The 21,305-nt window shown below is 41.7% G+C and overlaps 1 protein-coding gene across 1 annotated transcript in view; it reads left to right on the plus strand.

Annotated features, from left to right (window-relative positions):
* Positions 1–3,288: 3,288 nt before the first annotated feature.
* Positions 3,289–21,305, plus strand: part of MAPKAP1 (MAPK associated protein 1) — a 131,748-nt gene continuing 113,731 nt past the window's right edge. Inside the window, exons 1-4 of the mRNA XM_075260198.1 lie at positions 3,289–3,405; positions 11,185–11,503; positions 19,185–19,274; positions 20,929–21,077. Of these exons, the coding sequence (XP_075116299.1) occupies positions 11,248–11,503; positions 19,185–19,274; positions 20,929–21,077 (495 nt within the window). The 5' untranslated portion in view covers positions 3,289–3,405; positions 11,185–11,247. The remainder of the gene's footprint in view (positions 3,406–11,184; positions 11,504–19,184; positions 19,275–20,928; positions 21,078–21,305) is intronic.

Consider the following 21,305-nt stretch of genomic DNA (forward strand, 5'->3'; position numbering starts at 1 on the left):
GTTCTAAAAAAGTGATGTGGAGGTGAATGGACTGTCAGTCAGACAAGCACATTGGTACTCCATTCATTTGAGCCGACTCCAGGATGGGGGAAGCAGCGACCGCGACATCGTGGCAGGCGGGTTTTGACCATATTTTGACTTGGCTCCCCGAGTCAAAATATGGTCAAAATCCGTCCCCCCGTGTGAACAAGCCCTAAGGCTGCTTTAACACAAATGATCTGTTTCACTGGATGTAAAAGAATGGATTTTGCAGATTCAAGTACCGTATATACTCAAGTATAAGCCTAGTTTTTCAGCACAGTTTCAGGGGAAGGGGGGTGTCTATGACCAGCCGCAATAGTAATATATAGAGTCTCCCATAAAATAGTGAAAAAAAAAATAACAGTTCTAAAATCCCTCCTTTCCCTAGAATACATATAAAATTAGAAAATTACTGTGAAACACATACACATTAGGTATCCCTGTGTCTGAAAGTGCCCGGTCTACTGAATATAAGGTATCAGCAGGGGTTAATAGGAGCACTGCAGATACCCTATATTCAGCGAGGCTGAATTCCAGTTGGGGGGAAAAAAAACTCAATCCGCAAACTCAGGGAAGGGGCAGACAGACAACCAAAACACCCCTCCCCTTCCCCAGCAACTACTGCACCCAAAAACTCCGACCATTTTAATTTTTGAAATTTTCCAGTAGCTGCTGCATTTCGCCCCCCTAGGCTTATACTCAAGTCAATAAGTTTTCCCATTTTTTTGTAGTAAAATTAAGGGTCTCGGCTTATATTCGGGTCAGCTTATACTCGAGTATATACGGTATATTTATATGTTTGTGCTGTGTCCCATTAATTTTATTCATGGTGTCATCCACAAAAAACCCCCTAAAAACAGATGGTGTCGTCTTTATTGTCCAGCATCACCTAGGAATTAATAAGTGAAAAATGGATAAAACACCGACAGAGGATGACATCTGTGTGCTGTCTGGTTTTGCTTTCATTGAGTCATAGATCTGCATGGCTGAGACAAGTAGAAAAAGAGACAAAAAATTAGCGCAAAATTTTTTTTCCTCAGTGTCTGTGAAAAAAATGGATGTGTGAATGGCTCCATTCGCTATAATCCTATTAATATTTTAAATGTGAAAGTTTGTGAGTTTGGATGTTTGTGTGTTTGGATGTTTGTTCCTCAATCACGCAAAACCCGCTCGACCGATTTGGCTGAAATTTTCCACAAACATAGTCACTACACTCGATTGCGCAATAGGCTACTGTTCGTCACAACAGCGCACATACGTTTGTGCCAGGACCCCCACAAAACCCAAACTCACACCACCATCTCTGCAATCTCACACACTTTGGACCATAGCAAGAAACAAAATTCATATTGCCCTCTACAGCCTCGCCCCTAACCCCACACAATCTCATATACATATACTTTACCACTTTGCCCCTCCCCTTAACGATACTCCAGGAGGCGCTCTTTAACGCTCCGGAGCAGCCATGTTTGCCGACCCCCACCGCTCTGACAATCCGCGACACCGCCCACCCATGTCAATACCCCTAGGAAGTCTAATAAATGCAAAAAAAAGTTTAAATAAAAATAAAAAAAATATAAAAACAAATAAAAAGGATTAAAAATTCAAATCACCCCCCTTGCCCTAGAACACATATAAAAGTAGTTAAAAACTGTGAAACACATACATGTTAGGTATCCCCGCGTCCGAAATCGCCCGCTCTACAAAGCTATACAAATATTTTTCCTGTTCGGTAAACGCCATAGCGGGAAAAATGGTCAAAAGTGCCAAACCGCCATTTTTTCACTCTTTTGATTCTGATAAAAATTTGAATAAAAAGTGATCAAAGCAATAACATTTCCCGAAAATAGTAGAACTAAAAAGTACACCCAACCCCGCAAAAAAAGACGCCCTATACACCCCCGTACACGGACGTATAAAAAAATTACGGCTGTCGGAATATGACGACTTTTCAAAAAAAAATGTTTGAACATAGTTTTGGGGTCAAAATGTAAATAAAACCATATAAATTTGGTATCCCCGGAATCGTAACAAAACACAGAATACAGGGGACATGTCATTTTGGTTGCACAGTGAACGCCATAAAACCAAAGCCCCTAAGAAAGTCGCAGAAATGCATTTTTTTTTGTCAAATCCACCCCATTCAGAATTTTTTCCCTGCTTCCCAGTACATTATATAGAATAATTAATGGTGGCATCATGAAGAATAATTTGTCCCAAGAAAAATTAAGACCTCATATGACTCTGGGAGCGGAGAAATAAAAAAGTTATGGGGTTTAGAAGGAGGGGAGTCAAAAATGAAAAACAAAAATCAAAAAATGCCATCGACGGGAAGGGGTTAACTTCAAATACCTCTGTCCCAAAGTCACTATGTAACGTTTCTCACAACACCGTATATATAGCAGCTCAAATACAAATTACATCCAACACAAAAGTCTCACGTATTCTCTGAATTACAGCAAAAACAAGATACAAAGTTACATTTCATATCCCATACCTTATACACACTACGAAAACCTTACCCACGCCTATATATACCCACTGCTACAATCACCGCAGACGCAGTCGCGGGTACCAGCTAGTGAGTTTATATGTTGTACATTTTTTTTCATGAGCAGAACAATTGTTAGTGTGACAGGGCCCTTAGTCAGAGAACTTCTGTGCGACTTTTTGTCTTACGACACGTTGCCATGTAGCCCTAAAGACGCAATATGGCTGCTGTCACACGACTTACATCTTTAGTTGCAACTTGTGGATCACAACCAAGGACATTTGGTGACATTGGCTTTGCGGTATTCAGCGTGCTGTCAGGTTAACAACCATTTGCTTCTATGGTGCATCATACGTCAATCACCACGAAGCCTAAGCATGTCACAGCCCCAAACCCTTATGTGACCAAGATGCTATGCTGTCAGTCTGGGTCATTACACCTGCAGTTGGACAATACACTTTCTCCTGTATCAGAACCTCTATGAAACCCGCCTAAATCTACGTGACACTAATATGGTGTTGCCCATGGTAACCAATCACAGCGCGCCTTTCATTCTCCAACCATAGCCTATAAAGTGAAAGCCGCGCCGTGATTGGTCGGGCATCAATGTGCTTTTGCTTTTAGTCAGTTCCATAAACCTTCGCTTTATAAGCCCTGACTGAAAGCGACAGATTACACCCGGCCCCCATCAGCTTCTCGTCCACCTCACACTCCGCCCCTCCTTAGCCCCAGCTTGTCTACCTCTCGCTAGCAGAATTGAGATCAGTCACGTGACTCGGACACGTCATCAATGTGCCCGGTCACATGACATGAACGTCATCAAAGATTCTCCGCTGATTGTTTTCTAACAACAGACCGTGGAATCGTTTGACGATTTACCGGAACAGAGTCAGGTGAGCGGCGGAGACGGCGACATTATTACATGTTCTAGTGAAGTCTGGAGGATGGTTACTTTAACTCCTTGTGCACCCTCCAGATACACTTCCTGTCAGTACCATAGTGTGGCTGAGATGTAAACAACATGAGGACGAGACGTCTGTGATTCCGATATTACTATGCAAGTGCTTCCATAAGGTGACTTCTATTACTATGAACAGGCAGGTCCTTGTATATGGGAGAGCAGGCTGTGTGTATGACCTATAGCACTGTCCTCTACTCCTCACCTACTCCACCCAGGCCTAGGCAGCTGAGCTCTACCAACTACCAAGGCCCTTACACATGGTACACCTGGGATTTATTGCATAATGAAAAGCTTTATTAGGAAGCTCTGCAGCTGAGGTGTGTACTATGAGGTTCCGCAGCAGCCAAGGTGTGTACTATGAGGTTCCGCAGCAGCCAAGGTGTGTACTATGAGGTTCCGCAGCAGCCAAGGTGTGTACTATGAGGTTCTGCAGCAGCTGACTCTTGAGTTCACACTAGCGTTGGGCTGTTTGTTGTTCTGGACTGTCAGAGGACTAGAAAAACGGACAAGCAGACTGGTTAAACAACAAATATGTGAAGCCCATCAGACCCCGTAATAGTCCATTGTTTTTAAACTTAAAATGCTTGACAAATAACTCGCACGTGCAGGATTTTTTTGTTCACTGCTTTCAGATGGACACTGTGATGGAGCCTCTTAACAGAGAATGTAACGCAGATCAGAATGTAGCCTTATTTGTGCATTGTAGTGGGTCTGTATCAGCTGAGGCGTGTGTTGTAGAGGTTCGGTATCGGCTGGGGCGTATATTGTAGTGGTTCTGTATCGGCTGAGGCGTGTATTGTAGAGGTTCGGTATCGGCCGAGGCGTGTATTGTAGAGGTTCGGTATCGGCCGAGGCGTGTATTGTAGAGGTTCGGTATCGGCCGAGGCGTGTATTGTAGTGGTTCTGTATCGGCTGAGGCGTGTATTGTAGAGGTTCAGTATCGGCTGAGGCGTGTGTTGTAGAGGTTCGGTATCGGCTGGGGCGTATATTGTAGTGGTTCTGTATCGGCTGAGGCGTGTATTGTAGTGGTTCTGTATTAGCTGAGGTGTGTATTGTAGAGGTTCTGTATCGGCTGAGGCGTGTATTGTAGAGGTTTGGTATTGGCTGAGGCGTGTATTGTAGTGGTTTGGTATTGGCTGAGGCATCTACTGTAATGGTTCTGCATCAGCTTATGAAAATACAAGTGATAAAGCACCATTTTGAGGTTCTACAGCCACTGAGGGGTGTATTGTGATGTTTTGCAGCAGTCGGTGTATTAATTATAAAGTTCTGTAACAATGGAGGTTTGTACTTTGATGTTCTGCAGTACTAGAGGTATGTCTTGTTATATTCTGCAGCAAGTAGGGTGAGTGATCACGAAAGGATTTTTCCAGTCTGGTTTGATCTGTATGGGGTCTATGTGTTGGACTCTCATGGATAACCTACTGATGGCCTATCCGCTGAACCCAAAAAAAATGCTACATGAACATATACACCTGCTGCTGGTCTGTCTGTCTATCTATCTATCTATCTATCTATCTATCTATCTATCTATATCACACACTATGCTCATGTAAGCCTGCAAACTGTATGCAATCCAGTGTGACTCCCTGATATATGAATTGTATGCCAGATATTCTGTCTGAATAGTGGACAGTTAGTGACATAGTTAGTGGCATTGTGAAATAAAATGGCTGTAATAACCAAAAAATTCATAAGATCACTTTGTTTAATTTGGTTGACTTTTGGTTGCTATCTCAGCAGTTGCCCAACCCTAAGCTGAGTTGTTTATTGCAAGTTGTTGCAGCAGCTGAGGCATGTATTATGTTCTGCAGCATCTCAGGCATTGCAGGTGTGTATTAGGCTTTGTTCACATCTGCATAATTTTTTTGGCAACCATGGCACAGTGCCAGATCTATAACATTTCTTTGGTGACTGAGGTCCCCCCATCGACTTAAAGAGAACCTGTCTGTTTTATTTGGGACACTAAACCTTCCACATGTCCTTGTAGACTGTGGGGGTTTAGTGTCCCAAATTGCCCTGTTTTAAATCCACCTGTGTCCCCATTTAAAAATAAATAAACCTTACCTAAAAGTTAGTCTAAGTCTCATCGGACTCATCTTTGGTGCTTTCAGAACCTTTTTAGTCTTTAGTGAAGCCAAAGATATTGCCCTCCGGCTTCACTGCACAAGTGCTGGAAGTACAGGGCAAGTGCACTTAAGCTGAGCCATATACCTCTGACTTCACTGAAGAACTGCATCGGCGTGAGGGGTACAGCAGCACGTGGAGTATAAAGGTTTTTTCTTTGTAGTGTGGGCATGGATGGCTTTGTAATAAAGAGTTTTGGTACACTAACCCCTCCTTCCCCCCAGTTTAGTGTCCCAAATCACCCTGACAGATTTCCTTTAAAATGGTGCCCACCAGGGTTCTGCTGTGGCATCTTTCATATTTACAGTAAGAATAGCACTTCTACACAACTGTAGAATACATTCTGACTAAAATCTGACTTCCATGATGTAGTTAGGAAGCCAGTGCCTCAGGCATGCACACCAATAGAGGGCGCTCACTGAGAATGTGCAAGTCTATCTTCCATGATTTAATTAGGAAGACAGAGCCTCAGTAAAATCCCAACATCATTGCAAACAAAGGCCTCTGAGAAGGTTGGCATGATGTTAAAGGGAACGTCCCCTATTGGTTTGCTTGACTGAGACTCTGTCTTCCTACATCATGGAAGATAGACTTGCACATTCTCAGTCAGCGCCCTCTATTGGTGTGCATGCCTGAGGCACTGGCATCCTAATTACATCATGGAAGTCAGATTTGCATATTCTTCCCATCCCCCTGGATAGTAACTTCAGTGAGTGCTGAGCTGCAGTGACTCCTCCCAGCTGCTACACAAGGGAAAGAGCTTTCTGCTTTCGGGCCCTGTACAGTGTATAGGGTGAGTATTGGCCTGAGGATAGGCCATAAAAGCTTAACCCCGGATAATTCCTTTAACTAAATTTAGACTTGCTGATACCAGGTTTTTCTGGTTGGTGAACCCTTTGAAGGTCAGGACTCCAGTCAGTGACCCCTACCATAAAAAAAAAAAATCAGCAAATGACTTGAAGCCATTGAATTGACCTCTTTTATTATTACTATTATTATTATTATAATTATTGTTGTTGTTTAATTATATAGCACTATCAATTCCATGGTGCTTTACATTTGAGGGTTTACATCCGGTACCCAAAATATACAAAACAAATATAATTCTAACAGTGAGCATCTGGCACAGTGGGGTAGAGGGCACTGCCCGCAAGGGCTTACAATCTGCAATCTATCTAACTTTTGTCATATTATTACTTTCTAATATGCTTTCCATTAAAATTCTTCAGTTCTTGTTTACAAAATAGGGCAGAGATACTAATAGTATCTAATAGTTAGTGTAAACTTAAAACAGGAAGTCTTAAGTTGCACAAGATTTCTCACAGTGGCCTAATAGGTCACCAATATCAGGCTGGTGGGGGTCTGACACCCGCCATGCCCAACAATTAGCTGTTCTTAGCAGCTGATGTATATAGAATGGAGTAGGAGGCAGATAGCAATGTTCTCTGTCTTCGTAGCGATGCTGAGTCGCTGCACCTTAGATTCCATTAAGATGAATGGGACCAGATCCATTGTACCAGGTCCGGTCACTCTCTCCGCTTCCTGTTACGTTTTCTATGTATCAGCTTCTGAGAACAGCTGATTGGTGGGGATGTCATGTTCTGACCCCCATAAGTTTGATATTCGGGACTAATCTTTAGAATAAATCATCATTATGTTCAGCCTGGAAAACACTTAAAATCTAACATTATGCCTTGCATTTGTTGACTTCTTTTACTTATTTTAAAAATTGCATCAAAATTTGGCACACAGTGGCACATCTTAAAGGGGTTGTTTAGGAATATGGATTATATGGCCTATATATAGGATAGACCATAAATATCTGACCAGTGATGGCAGCTTCTGGGACCCGTACTATATACAAGACACGGTTGTAAGCAGTTGGCTCCATCCTGTGTAGCGGCCACATACCACTACTGTAGCTCAGCTGCTATTAAAGCCGTCCCTCACGATCAGATATTTATGGCCTATCTCTGTCCTCTTGTCAGGGAAACTTAAAAAAAACAAAACACACACACACACACACAAATTATACTCGCCTGTTCCCGACGCACTGTTGTCTGCTGCGTCGCATGACCGGCTGGCCAATCAGTGGTCTCAGGGACCTAACTAATGGTGATGTATCTAAGGTTATGCTCACACAGAGTGTTTCTTCAGGTGGATTTTGACGCAGAATCCGCCTGCAAAAAAGGCTCCCATTTGCCTCTCAGTCTATCTCAAGCAAATGGGACTGAGCTTATACTACCAGATACATCCACTGTACAGTGTACAGCACTGCTTATCAACAGAGAAGAGGTGGCAACAGTCTCCTGAATGCTGCAGTCTCTTCAGTGGGGGTTTCTTGTGTCAGACTATCACTGAACTGATATTGATGAACTGTCCTAAAATAAACTAGCAATAATGTTTTACCATGTGAGGATCTGACCTTCGGGACCTCCAAGTGTTGAGTGCAATGATGGGGCAACAATACGTCTGAAAGTGCTGTTTCCTTCTTATCATTTGCATAGACCCCTGCTTGTACAGATTGATGTGTCTATGTAAACAATAAATTGCTAGAGGTCCCATAATTCAGATCCTACTGTTCCCACTAAACTTGGATGAATGTGTTCGGTACAATCCTGGAGAATGCCTTCAAATGGGAGTTTCTGTGACAGACATTTATGGCTTATCCACAATATAAAGATGAAGGATGTTGGTCCGACATTGGAGAATGGGGATCCCAATATATGTGGCTGCTTTATTTACTTCTATGTTTGATTATTTTTTGGGACACCCATGGAAGTGAATAAAAAGAGTTGTATAGGCAGCCTCTTCTTCTTTCATAGCAGCCATGAGATAAGGGTTGGGAGATCCTCATTCTCCAGATAGGTTCAGGTCCCCGAGTCAGAACCGACATCCATCGGTCATTAATGGCATGTTTAACAAAATAGTGCAAGTGAAATACTGCGTGCTGAAACTGTCATGTGAATGCATCATGCACTACTGTGGGCTGAGCGAGGCCTAAGTGAGGGTTCATGAGGTTACATCTCCGTTGAAGGTTCAGTTAGAAATCCTGTACTTATGTTGTGAATCCAGGATTATATAAAGGCCTCAAACACGAGTCACAATTTATTACAATGTCGAAAACAAACATTTTCGTAATGTTTCATTATTTTAAGTGAATAATAATATTTTTTTCTTTTAATAAAAAAAATTGAACAACAATTTGTTTTGCATAAGTGAGATATTTGGTAAAAGTTTTCATAGAGCAGAATCTATCCAGAGATCCTGATGCGGCCGATAAATCTCCCCTTCTAAGCATCTGTTTCTCCGCTTCCTGGTAGGTATTAGAAATTCATATTGTGTCTTTACCTTTCCTTTGCTATGAAAGAGTTAAACCATTCCTGTCTCAAACACTCAGTCATCTACCAGGCTGAGAAATGCCAAGGTCTTTTTGACATCTGCTCTCGGATTGATACCGCAGGCTTTGCGGGTAACAGCTGAAAAGGCCCCACAGGTGCCATATAAAGAGGTGACCATGTTGTCATATTTCATTGCGGCATCCTTCTGCAACGCCATAATTACCTAATTAGGTTGTTAATTAGGAAATTAGCATTTTGCCGTATTGATAGAAGGCGGCATGCAAGCTGGGCGCGTTTGTCTACTTTAATTTAGGATTTGTGTGTCTATCATACGTTCGCACTAACTTGAGCCATGGGAAAGGAGACACAACGTGGACTGGATCGTGAATGAGTGAAAAGGGATTGTATAAATGAGGCCTGATAGTACAGCACTGGCCGCGGGAACTTTATTTGTCACCGAAATTCATGATTTTGTTGTCCGTCTGATATCGTGTGTATTTAAATTGTAGATTTGGTCTTACTGAAATTTTAATGAGCCATTTAAAGGGATCAGTCAGGGGTGTTGACCATTCAAAAACGCTGACAGATCAGTGTAAACCTACCAAGGGTCATGGTGGTGTGGCAGGAAAATCCATGTTTTGGAGGGGTTATCCACCTCTTAAAGCCTTTGGCCTGTCCATAAGGCGATACAATACTGTACACTAGCTGGTACCCGCGACTTCGTCTGCGGTGATTGTAGAAGTGGGTATATACAGGCGCGGGTTAGGTTTTCGTACTATGTATAAGGTATGGGATATGAAATGTAACTTTGTATCTTGTTGTTGCTCTAATTCAGAGAATACGTGAGACTTTTGTGTTGGATGTAATTTGTATTTGAGCTGCTATACGGTGTTGTGAGAAACTTTACATAGTGACTTTGGGACAGAAGTATTTGAAGTTAACCCTTTCCCGTCGATGGCATTTTTTGATTTTCGTTTTTCGTTTTTGACTCCCCTCCTTCTAAACCCCATAACTTTTTTATTTCTCCGCTCCCAGAGCCATATGAGGTCTTAATTTTTCCTGGGACAAATTTTTCTTCCTGATGCCGCCATTATTTATTCTATATAATGTACTGGGAAGCAGGGAAAAAATTCTGAATGGGGTGGATTTGACGAAAAAATGCATTTCTGCGACTTTCTTACGGGCTTTGGTTTTACGGCGTTCACTGTGCAACCAAAATGACATGTCCCCTGTATTCTGTGTTTCGTTACGATGCTGGGGATACCAAATTTATATGGTTTTATTTACATTTTGACCCCTTAAAAAAATCCAAAACTGTGTTAAAAAAATTTTTTTTTGAAAAGTCGTCATATTCTGACAGCCGTAACTTTTTTATACGTCCGTGTACGGGGATGTATAGGGCATCTTTTTTTGCAGGACCGGGTGTACTTTGTAGTTCTACCATTTTCGGGAAATGTTATTGCTTTGATCACTTTTTATTCAAATTTTTATCAGAATCAAAACAGTGAAAAAACGGCGGTTTGGAACTTTTGACCATTTTTCCCGCTACGGCGTTTACCGAACAGGAAAAATATTTGTATAGCTTTGTAGAGCGGGCGATTTCGGACGCGGGGATACCTAACATGTATGTGTTTCACAGTTTTTAACTACTTTTATATGTGTTCTAGGGAAAGGGGGGTGATTAGAATTTTTAATCCTTTTTATTTGTTTTTATATTTTTTTTACTTTTTTTAAAACTTTTTTTTTGCATTTATTAGACCTCCTAGGGGTATTGACATGGGTGGGCGGTGTCGCGGATTGTCAGAGCGCTGGGGGTCGGCAAACATGGCTGCTCCGGAGCGTTAAAGAGAACCTTCTGGAGTATCGTTAAGGTGAGGGGCAAAGTGGTAAAGTATATGTATATGTGATTGTGTGGGGTTAGGGCGAGGCTGGAGAGGGCAATATGAATTTTGTGGCTTGCTATGATCCAAAGTGTGTGAGATTGCAGAGATGGTGGTGTGAGTTTGGGTTTTGTGGGGGTCCTGGCACAAACGTATGTGCGCTATTGTGACGAAAAGTAGCCTATTGCGCAATCGGGTGTATTAACTATGTTTGTGGAAACTTTCAGCCAAATCGGTCGAGCGGTTTTTGCGTGATTGACTAACAAACATCCAAACACACAAACCCACAAACATCCAAACTCACAAACTTTCACATTTATAATATTAATAGGATATTAAGCTCCTGTTCTATCTCTTTTCTAGAAATCTGCTGTTATGGATTACTGGATTCGTTTGTGAGAAACCCCTACACCACGAGAGGAGACCATGGCTTTTCTGGACAATCCTATGATTATCTTGGCACATATCCGCCAGTCACATGTTACTAGTGATGACACGGGGATGTGTGAGATGGTTCTCATTGACCATGATGTGGACTTGGAGAAACTTTATGCGTCTTCAGTGTCTGGAGAAAGTAACTCACAGGCACAAGGGAATGGAGAACCTCAAGGCTACGTATACTCCCAATCTGTGGATATAACGTCCAGCTGGGATTTCGGTATAAGAAGGAGATCAAACACAGGTACAAATCTGCAAACCTATGAAAGCTCATATTTCAAATACTTTGTAAATCTGACCCATTTTTTCCATCTCTTTTTAGTTAGATACAGTCTAATAATCAGATGGGTTAATCTTAGTCTTTATTCACATGGATGAGTTGTTCAGCCGTCTGCTGTCCGTGATCCATGATAAAGTAGCTCATACACTGCTTTTTCTGTTTTCTTGGACCTTATTTGTCCAGGACCTTAGACTAGACAGTCTGAAGATGTGCTTGTGATATCACAGTTGGGCATATATACTAGTACTGCCTGTAGGGTAAGTTCACATGGTGGAGACTGTAAAATGCAGTGTTTGGCCACATTTTCACAAGATGGGGCCCCGGCCTTAAAGGGATTCTACCATTAAAAAACTTTTTTTCTAGGTAACACGTCGGAATAGCCTTTCGAAAGGCTATTCGTCTCCTACCTTTGGAAGTGATCTCCGCCGCGCCGTTCGTTCAAAATACCGGTTTGTACCGGTATGCTAATTAGTTCTCTCGCAGCGATGGGGGCGGGCCCCAGCGCAGGAGATGCAATGGGGGCATCCCCATTGCTGCTCGGACGCCTGCGCAGTACGCTTTGTTCGGCGAAGTTCGCCAAATGTACTGCGTATACCCGCGGCCATAGTGCCGACACTGCAATTTCGCGCATGCGCAGTATGTTTGGCGAATTTCGCTACTACGCAGGCGTCCGACGTCAAGCCGAAGAAGGAAGGGGCGGATGCAGAAGAAGACAGAGGCGGCGCTGGAGTCGGTTTTCGAGCAGCAATGGGGACGCACCCATCGCATCTCCTGCATACCGGTACAAACCGGTGTTTTGAATGAACGGCGCGGCGGAGATCACTTCCAAAGGTAGGAGATGAATAGCCTTTCTAAAGGATACTCCAACGTGTTATCTAGAAAAAATAGTTTTTTAATGGTAGAATCCTTTTAAGTAGGAATGCTCTATTCACCTCAAGGCCTGTACTGAACCATAAGGTTTTATTATGCATACAAATGTCTCTTGTTTTTGACCTGGTGTTTGCAGGAATTTTCCTTAAAGCAGTTTTCTAGTTATAGAAAAACATTGCTGCTTTTTTTTTTTTTTTTTTTTTTTTTTTTTATATATATATATATATATATATATATATATATATATATAAGTAACTGTTTCATACCTGTCCAGGGCACGTGTCTAAAACCATTGAAGTGAATAGGACAAAGATGCGGCACTGTTTTTGGAATGCAGCCATGTTTTTAAAATCCTGGACAGCTCCTTTTGTGGTTGTAAGTACAATCCCACAACATGGCTGCCTTTCTTACCATCATCTCTATTTCATTTTTTGAGTGGTCCGCATGGGCCTTTTGACATACCTGTTACTACTAGTATGCTCCGTAGTCAGTATAAGTGTTATTTCTGTAAATGTGTTTATCTTACCAGGGAAAACACTGACTGCTGCAGGACTCTGAGGCCTACAGCAGCGCTTGTCAAAACCACACTTGCCTTTATAGCAGAAGCTGCAAAGTCCTTTCTGTGTTGAATGGACAATGACATACTGTTCTAGATTATGGGGATATTGTCACCCCTTAGGGAGAGACCACCATGTAGGTGTGTGGAGTCTTACAAAGCCCTTTTCGCGCCACTGTGGTGGATTGTGGGAAGAATATGCAAATATGTTTTCCAGGATGTAAATAGGGAAACTGTGCCTCTGCATGCTGCCCTCTTTGGGAAGCCCCCTTGAACATCATGCCCGACTTTCCAAAAGTCTTTATTGCAATGATGCAGGATTTTGCCAAGTCAGTATCGTCCCAACTGTGGATGGCGCCATTTTGATCTGATTGGATCTCATCAGCACAGCCTAGGGAGAACTGACTGTAGGAAGTCATAGCGTTTAGATCCTTCTTTAGAGACCAAATAGTGATAGGGAAGGTGCCGACATAGCCTTATGTTTGTTATGATGTTATTCTGCCTTATCTAGGCCTTCAGAATGACATCAGGGCTAATTTTACGTTTTTTAACACCAGGAAATGCAATAAACTGGAAAGAAATTCTTATCACCCATTTAAGCCACAGCGTTGCTGCTCCTCTTGTCCCCATCAGGTTGTGATGAAGAAGTTTCCATCCAAGAGTCACTAGTGTGCATTGTGTTTTACATTTTCTTCTAGTGCTTGGTTATGTAAGGCTTGCTCACATCTGCTCGGCCATGGAAACCCATGTCATGAAACTATTTATAAAGATGTCTGCATGGCTAGGTGGTGGACTTCATGCACTTGTGGCGATGGAATGGAATGAAACACCTGAATTCAGTGATTTAAGGGTTTTTTCAGGATAAATAATCAATGACCTATTCTTAGGATAGTTCATCCACTGAAGATCGTCATGGGTTCTTACACCAGGCCCCCAGCTGATCAGCTGTTTGAAGAGGTTGCAGTGTTTGAGTGAGAGCTGCAGCCTCTTAAGTACTTGCTGAACACAGTGCCACACATTTGCTTAGTGGCTGTCCTTGGTATTGTAGCACGGCACAATCAGACGATGTGAATGATGAACATGATGTCACATGGCCTGTGAAGCAGAAGTGGCACTGCTGATCCACAGGGGCCCAGGTGATGTCCTAATATGTCATCAATTAAAAACTCCAGAAACCCCCTTTTGTAGCTGAAGAACAATACTTTTTTCCATATGGTGTGTATAATATTTATATGTGTGTTTTTGTGTGTTTGTTTTATTTTTGATGAAACTGCATTGATCATCCTATAACAACCAATTCTGCAGCTTTCTTATAGACCATTTCGTCCATCAGTAATAAGCAATAATAGTAGTACTGTATAAAAAGTAACGAATAGTATCTGTTGCCATCATCATTATCTTCCTCTTCATTTTTCCCCGCATTGGTCCTACGCTATATATATATTGCACTAGACGCCTAGTTTATGTCACTGTGGTGTATCACATGAAGTCTTCAATTAGTGCTATTTGGTCCTCCAACCCTGCAGTGAATAAGTAGAAGGGAATAGGTGTGATAGGAGATGCGAGCACGAGCGCATTCACAATTCTGTCTGCATATATGCGATGAATGGAGACCATATGGTGAGAAATATCTACTAAAACTGATTTTCACAAAAATATGTTTTAACATCACAAGTAAAAAAAATACATTAAATACTTCTCTTTATGTAGGCTATAAGACTAACCATGCCACATGAATTGCATTGATGCAGATTTGCATTGTGGGCTCTTCTCAGCAGATTCTGTGACATTTCATGGAAAAAAAAAAAGCTGCAAGTGACTTTTTTTTTTTTTGTTTTTTTCCTTTATTTTTAAATGACAAAAGTCATTGTCAGCATTGAAGTTGTTGGACCTTTTTAAGTCATTCGTTGCATCAGGGACTATTCGTGTCTTTTGTGTAATGGATCCAGCGTTGCATTGGGATATATGCTTTTAGCATGATGTGAACAGTGTCCGAGAATATTTACAAGATATTACACAGTTTTAACTTTGTAGAGTAACTGTTTTTAGTGTAGTATCTTCTTTGGGCTTACTCACACTACCATATGCTGTCCATGTGTACATCGGACCTGGATCAGTGCTTGCTGTAATTCCAATACAGACTCCGCATTCAGTATTTTAGTCCATGTTGTGGGTGACATAGGCTAGGTGACTAACAGTATCCTGATAACGAAAATGTATTAAAAAAAAAAAAAAGTTTAATTTTTTTTGCTGATGCAATGTGATTTATTTTTTTGTTTTAAGACTGTATGAATAAGTTCTAAGAACAGATATTAAATGGGTATTCCCAACTCACATGCTCACCATGCAGGCTGTATGCTCGGTTCACTTCCTGGTTTTCTCGGTACATTGGTGGGCAGGGTTTCACTTGCTATCTCCCAGACAAAGCCAGCTCTGCTATCTCTCTTCATAGCAGTACATGCTTGCAGTCAGTAATGGGGGATGGTTGTAAATAAATTAGCACAGTATCACTGGAAGATGCACAGTATGAAGTTGATGTAGCAGAGCTGTATTTGTTAGATGATTAGAATCCCAAACTTACATGCTACAGGACCACGAGTCAGCTTGCAATATACTCACTTTTAGGTCTGTTTTTAATGGACTCCCTGTCTCAGCAAAATTCAATTACCCGGCTGATAACTGGAAGAGCCGGAGATAAACAGCTCATAAATACAAGCATGGAGCACTCAGCTTCCCCTCCCCTCCTGAGAGTAGTGAGTTATGTCACTTGTCCTGGGCGGAGAGATAAGACCATCCCCAGGTCCATGGTTATGGAAATGTGTTGTAAATGTGAATAATCTCAGATAGCGGCCAAACAAAGCAATTTTGTTAATAGAGAAAAATAGAGGTTACTGTCATTATACAAACATAAAACTGAATGAGCAGTCACCAGTCATGTCCTTTAACATGGAGATGGTGCCTGGACGTATAAGTTTAGCCTGAAACGGCCTTACATCGTGTGGGGTAATGTGGGAGCGGGAAGAGAGGAGGGTTCATTTTAGGGATTCTAATTACGGTACGGAAGGGTTTACATTAGGAATTGTGATAGGCCTGTCTGAAAAGATGTGTCTTTAGTTTGCACTTGAATCTGTAGAAATTGGGAATTAATCTGATTGTCTGGGATAGAGCATTCCAGAGAAGTGGTGCAACTCGGGAGAAGTCTTGTATATGAGACTGGTAGGTTCTGATAATAGAGAATGTATGTGTTAGGTCATTGAGTGAATGGAGAGCATACTGTAGCACTATAGGACAGTATTTCACTGGCAGTCAGGGACTCCTAGCATCGTAGACCACTATAAGGATGGGAGTTCGGCTCCCTGCAGACTGTTCAGGCCAGGAACTCACACAAAGTTTCACACAAACTTTGTCTTATGAAAGCAGCTGAAATGGATTTTCCAAGACTATGAGATTGATGACCGACCCTTAGAAAAGGCCCTCAATATTAGACTGGTATACTCCGACTTCTGAGACCCCTGCTGATCAGCCGTTTTGAAGAGTTTGTGGTACCTGGGTGATCTCAATTTCCTTTTCTCAGGCCAGGGAAATCACATCCATTGGTGACTTGATCATACTGAAGCTCAATCCTTTTCAAATTAATTGGGTTGAGCTGCAATACCAAGCACAGCCACTATACAATGTACAGCGCTGTGCTTGGTAAGCACTGAAGAATCTGCAGCAATCAATATAATAGTCCTGGTAAACTCCTTAGGGTTCATGTACATGACTGTGTGCAATGTTGGTGTGCAAGCTGTGTTTTTCACGACTAGCACACTGACCCATTAGACACTCTGTATAATGGGTACTATTCCGTTATCGGGCCAGCAGCAGCGCATTTCAGCACCAGCTTTCGGGACAGCAGTTCAGTTCAGCAGCGGGAATTACAATGACATCCGAGGACTGCTGGCCCGATGCTTGTGCCCAGTAGCCAGTACATCAATGACCCCCCCTCCATCTCCTCCTCCTTCCAGTGCTGCCCCCCAGCTCTCCTTACATCTACCCCGTACCCTCTCCCCGCCACATGACTAAGCCGATGCTGGCCCGATGATAGAGGCCGTGCTTGTGTGTAGTAGGCAGTACATCGATCGATGCCCTCATCCTCCTCTTCCTTCCAGTGCTGCCCCCCAGCTCTTCTTACATCTGCCCCGTACCCTCTCCCTGTAATAGGCCTCACCGTAAATCTTGAGCAATGAATGCTACTAGATAGCCGCCGGACGCTGCAGAAAGTTTGTCCCTCCGGCTCGCTGTAGCTCACCGTTCCTATAGTCGGCGTGTTTCTTGTCAGGGCCTGGATTGAGCCCCGGTGTCTTTCCTTTCGGTCTCGGTACTAGCGCTGAGGTGAGGCCTAGTCGTGTGGCGGGGAGAGGGTACGGGGAAGATGTAAGGAGAGCTGGGGGGCAGCACTGGCAGGAGGAGAAGGATGGGGGAGGGGGGTCATCGATGTACTGGTTACTGGGCACAAGCATCGGGCCAGCAGTCCTCGGATGTCATTGTAATTCCCGCTGCTGAACTGCTGTCCCGAAAGCTGCTGCTGAACTGCGCTGCTGCTGGCCCGATAACGGAATAGTACCGTATAATGTATGGGTCTGTGAGGCCCTGACTCACTGAAGTAAGTGAATGGGGCTGTGGAGACACGGATATCATCTATGTACTGCTGAATCACAGATAGTGTACATGAGGCCTTAAAAGCATTGGAACACACCCTATTGTCAAGGAAAATGGGAATGCGTAGTATTCAAGGTATTCATAGGTTTCCATGAGGAATAATAGAGGAACAGCATAACATAGAGTTGTTAGAAATGAAGGTCCACAATCGGTATTTCATGAGGATTGCAAATATTTACTAAAATGGACATGTCACCTCTCCTAAGGGTATGTCGACACAGCAGACTTTGGTGCCGATTTTGAAGCAGAAACAGCCTCAAATTCCACCCTTAATCTGTCTCCCCTTAAATTCTATACAAGGCAGAGATTGAAGGACGTGGAAAAAATAAGCGTCCTGCTCGATCTCGTCGAGGATTCCTCGGCTTATTCAGACTCTAAGCCTATGGTGCGATCCACTCTGCCAACCAGGCCCATTCATCTGTCAGGTGAAAGCTGCAGAAAATAGCTGGAGGGGAAATGGAAGAGGAATTTGAAGTAGAAGGTCACATTAAATTCCCCTTCCATTTCCACTGTGTGAACTTACCCCAACATAGTGGATTTTTTTTCTAATTTAGTAAATAATTTATCATTTACGACTGTCCAAAATAATATCGATCATTCTTTTGTACATTTTATGTTCTCCTATAAATCTAACTCTGTTTATTGGAAGATGATGAATTATCTCTTTTATTCCCTTTTGCCATGTAAAATGTTGTCCATCCCAGGTTTGTTTTTAGGGTTGTACCTCTAAATTCTGGGCAGTGACTCATTATTTCCTCCTGCTTCAAGGGAAAAAAAAAAATAAAAGAAGGAAAGAAAAACATGTAAAAATAAAAATATCTTCCTTGGTATCTCGCTTCCCCTACACATTTGACTAATGTTGCCGCGGATACAAATCACCTCCTTTATTACCTATAAACCGTTCCATCCTACCATAGAAAAACGCTGCTAATTTATATAGCCCTGACATTTTATAATTTTTCCTGATTTTTCAGATAAAGGATTTTACATTTAAAACTTTAATAGTTGAGCCCGAGTTCATTTATCTTTAATTTTTGAAACAGGGGCACGTAATTCATATGGGTAATTTTATGCACACTCTGTAACATTCACGGGACTTCATTTGTACATTAAAATTCCTTTAAGACCGTTATTAATGATTTATATAACGAACTGTCCTATTAATCACACAAGTTTTCACATTTTACGATTCCCTTCTATGTTAATACTATCTTTATGGTCTGTATTAATGTTTTATGTCCCCTAATTTCAATTATAAATCAAGAACATTTTCCTGTTTTTGTTGGTATTTTCTGAACTTTGTGTCAGCTTTAAAAATTTTATGCCTTCTCCTCTGCCTTTCCGAAATGCACCCCCCTCTCTACCCCTCCCTCCCCCCTCTGTCCCTTCTTCGCCATTTTTCCTATACATGCATTATGAAATATTCATGAAATTGGAATTAATTGTGATCTCTCCTCCCGGGAAAGTTTCATTGACAAAGTAATTTTTGTCTTTTTCTTTTCTCGTTCTGGTTTTCAGCTCAGAAACTAGAGCGTCTTCGGAAGGAGAGACAGAACCAGATCAAGTGCAAGAATGTACAGTGGAAGGATCGGAACACAAGCCATTCAGGTAACGTCTCCTGTTTTCATCTTAAGGGTCTGATCCATGGAAAGAGACGTGTGGAATGTGGTGATGTGACATGTGCAGCCTATCAAAGAACTCAACAAGTCTTAGAACTCCACATATGACAGAATTGTAAATTATAGATGCGAACCTACATCTGTTAAAGGGTCAAGTCAATATAAAGAACAGTAATCAAAAAAATAAAGAAACTAAACACTGTAATGCAATTAAAAAATATCAATCGTACAATAATTGAAATAACTTGGCTATGTACTAATAAAATCATACAAGAATAAAAAAAAAATCAAATGATAAAATTAAAGGACCATAATAAAATAAATAGGAACAATATACGGTAATACAATAATGTATAATTCATTAGAAATATATAAAAATAACAAAATATAAACTAAATGTTAACTATAACATACAGAAGCTATGTAATGATGAAATGAGGTATTAAAATAGAATATAAATAATAGTAAAAATAAAATAAAGAATATAATATTAAAAATAAAACGATCTTTCAATAGAAGTTGAGATCATCTTGTCTGAGAAAGCTGGCTGAGAAACTAAATATTTCCTCTTCTATAGAAATGGTCACTCAGCTTTTTAGATTTCAGTATGACACTCTTAGCCTAGTTATATGAAGATATGAGCAAAAGTATTTTATCACAATATAACTGGACATATTGCAAATGCAAGAGTCTGGATTCAATGTAAAAGCAACCATATTGGTTGTTTCTTGGCTGTCCCAAGAAGGCGTACAAGAAAAATTGGCTGAATGCAGGTTTTAAAGGGGGTTGTTGGGTAGAGATGAGCGAACACTGTTCGGATCAGCCGATCCGAACAGCACGCTTCCATAGAAATGAATGGAAGCACCTGTGACGCTGACTTTGCCGGCGGCCGGCCGGCGTCACAGGTGCTTCCATTCATTTCTATGGGAGCGTGCTGTTCAGATCGGCTGATCCAAACGGTGTTCGCTCATCTCTATTGTTGGGCCATAAAGTATTTAAAAAAAAAAAAAAAAAAAAAAAAGTTTCTCTGCTGACTAATCCCTCAGCACCAAGGCAAGAAAAACCAATGCACCGAGTTGATCCGTAGACTGTAAGCTGATGTCAATTGAGTAGGTACCCTGTTGGGGTGGCTGCTCAATACGTGGTGACAGGTGTTATTACAACGTCCCAGGACTGAGAAGTAAAATTCAATAAAATACGACAAATCGAGTCCCCTTGTGTGGAAAAGGGTGGACCTAAAACAGAAAACTGCGCTTGACCAGATGGAATTTGATGAAACGCTTTAATGAAGACACGTTAAAATACATGTGTGTATCAAATTCCATCAGGTCAAGCGCAGTTTTCTGTTTTGGGTCCACCCTTTTTTGCACACAAGGGGACTCGATTGGTCGTATCTTATTTAATCCCTCAGCACTTCTGTTCTGATGCATTTTTTGTCCCTCTCAACATAAAAGTGGGGGACAGTTTCAGTAAAGTCACACACAAATAAAAATTGGGCTGTATCAACTGTGACATTCTGAAGGGTGTTTTGCCGAGAATGGAAGATATCCTGCTGCTCCCAAATCTGGATGATGAGTTTGAAATAATATAATTTCCAGACTAACATAGCGCAAACTAATTTTTTAATATTTAATTTTTTTCAGTTGAGGAATTGAGTTCTTTGTTTGAAAAGAAAAGCTTTAAGGAAAAACCACCACCCAGTGGGAAGCCGTCCATACTTTCTGTGCGCCTGGAGCAGTGCCCGCTCCAGCTGAACAATCCCTTCAATGAATACTCCAAGTTTGATGGCAAGGTAAGGAACATATTTGTCTTCTGGGTACCGTGATCCTTGCCCCTAAAAGGATAGCTTTAGTTTAGCATAAAGTTTTTTGTTTTTTTTAATCTGTTGGTGCGTTGCTGTTGTAATTTCCTCAGTCCCTGTAGCAGGATGGATTTGGTCCTGGCTACACAATCTATTGAGTTGTGTGGAGGTAATAACAACTGATGCGCATGAGGCTGTGTCCAATTTCATCTCTGTCCA

The sequence above is a fragment of the Leptodactylus fuscus genome, chromosome 11 (genome assembly GCF_031893055.1).
Source record: "Leptodactylus fuscus isolate aLepFus1 chromosome 11, aLepFus1.hap2, whole genome shotgun sequence".
Lineage (NCBI taxonomy): Eukaryota > Metazoa > Chordata > Amphibia > Anura > Leptodactylidae > Leptodactylus > Leptodactylus fuscus.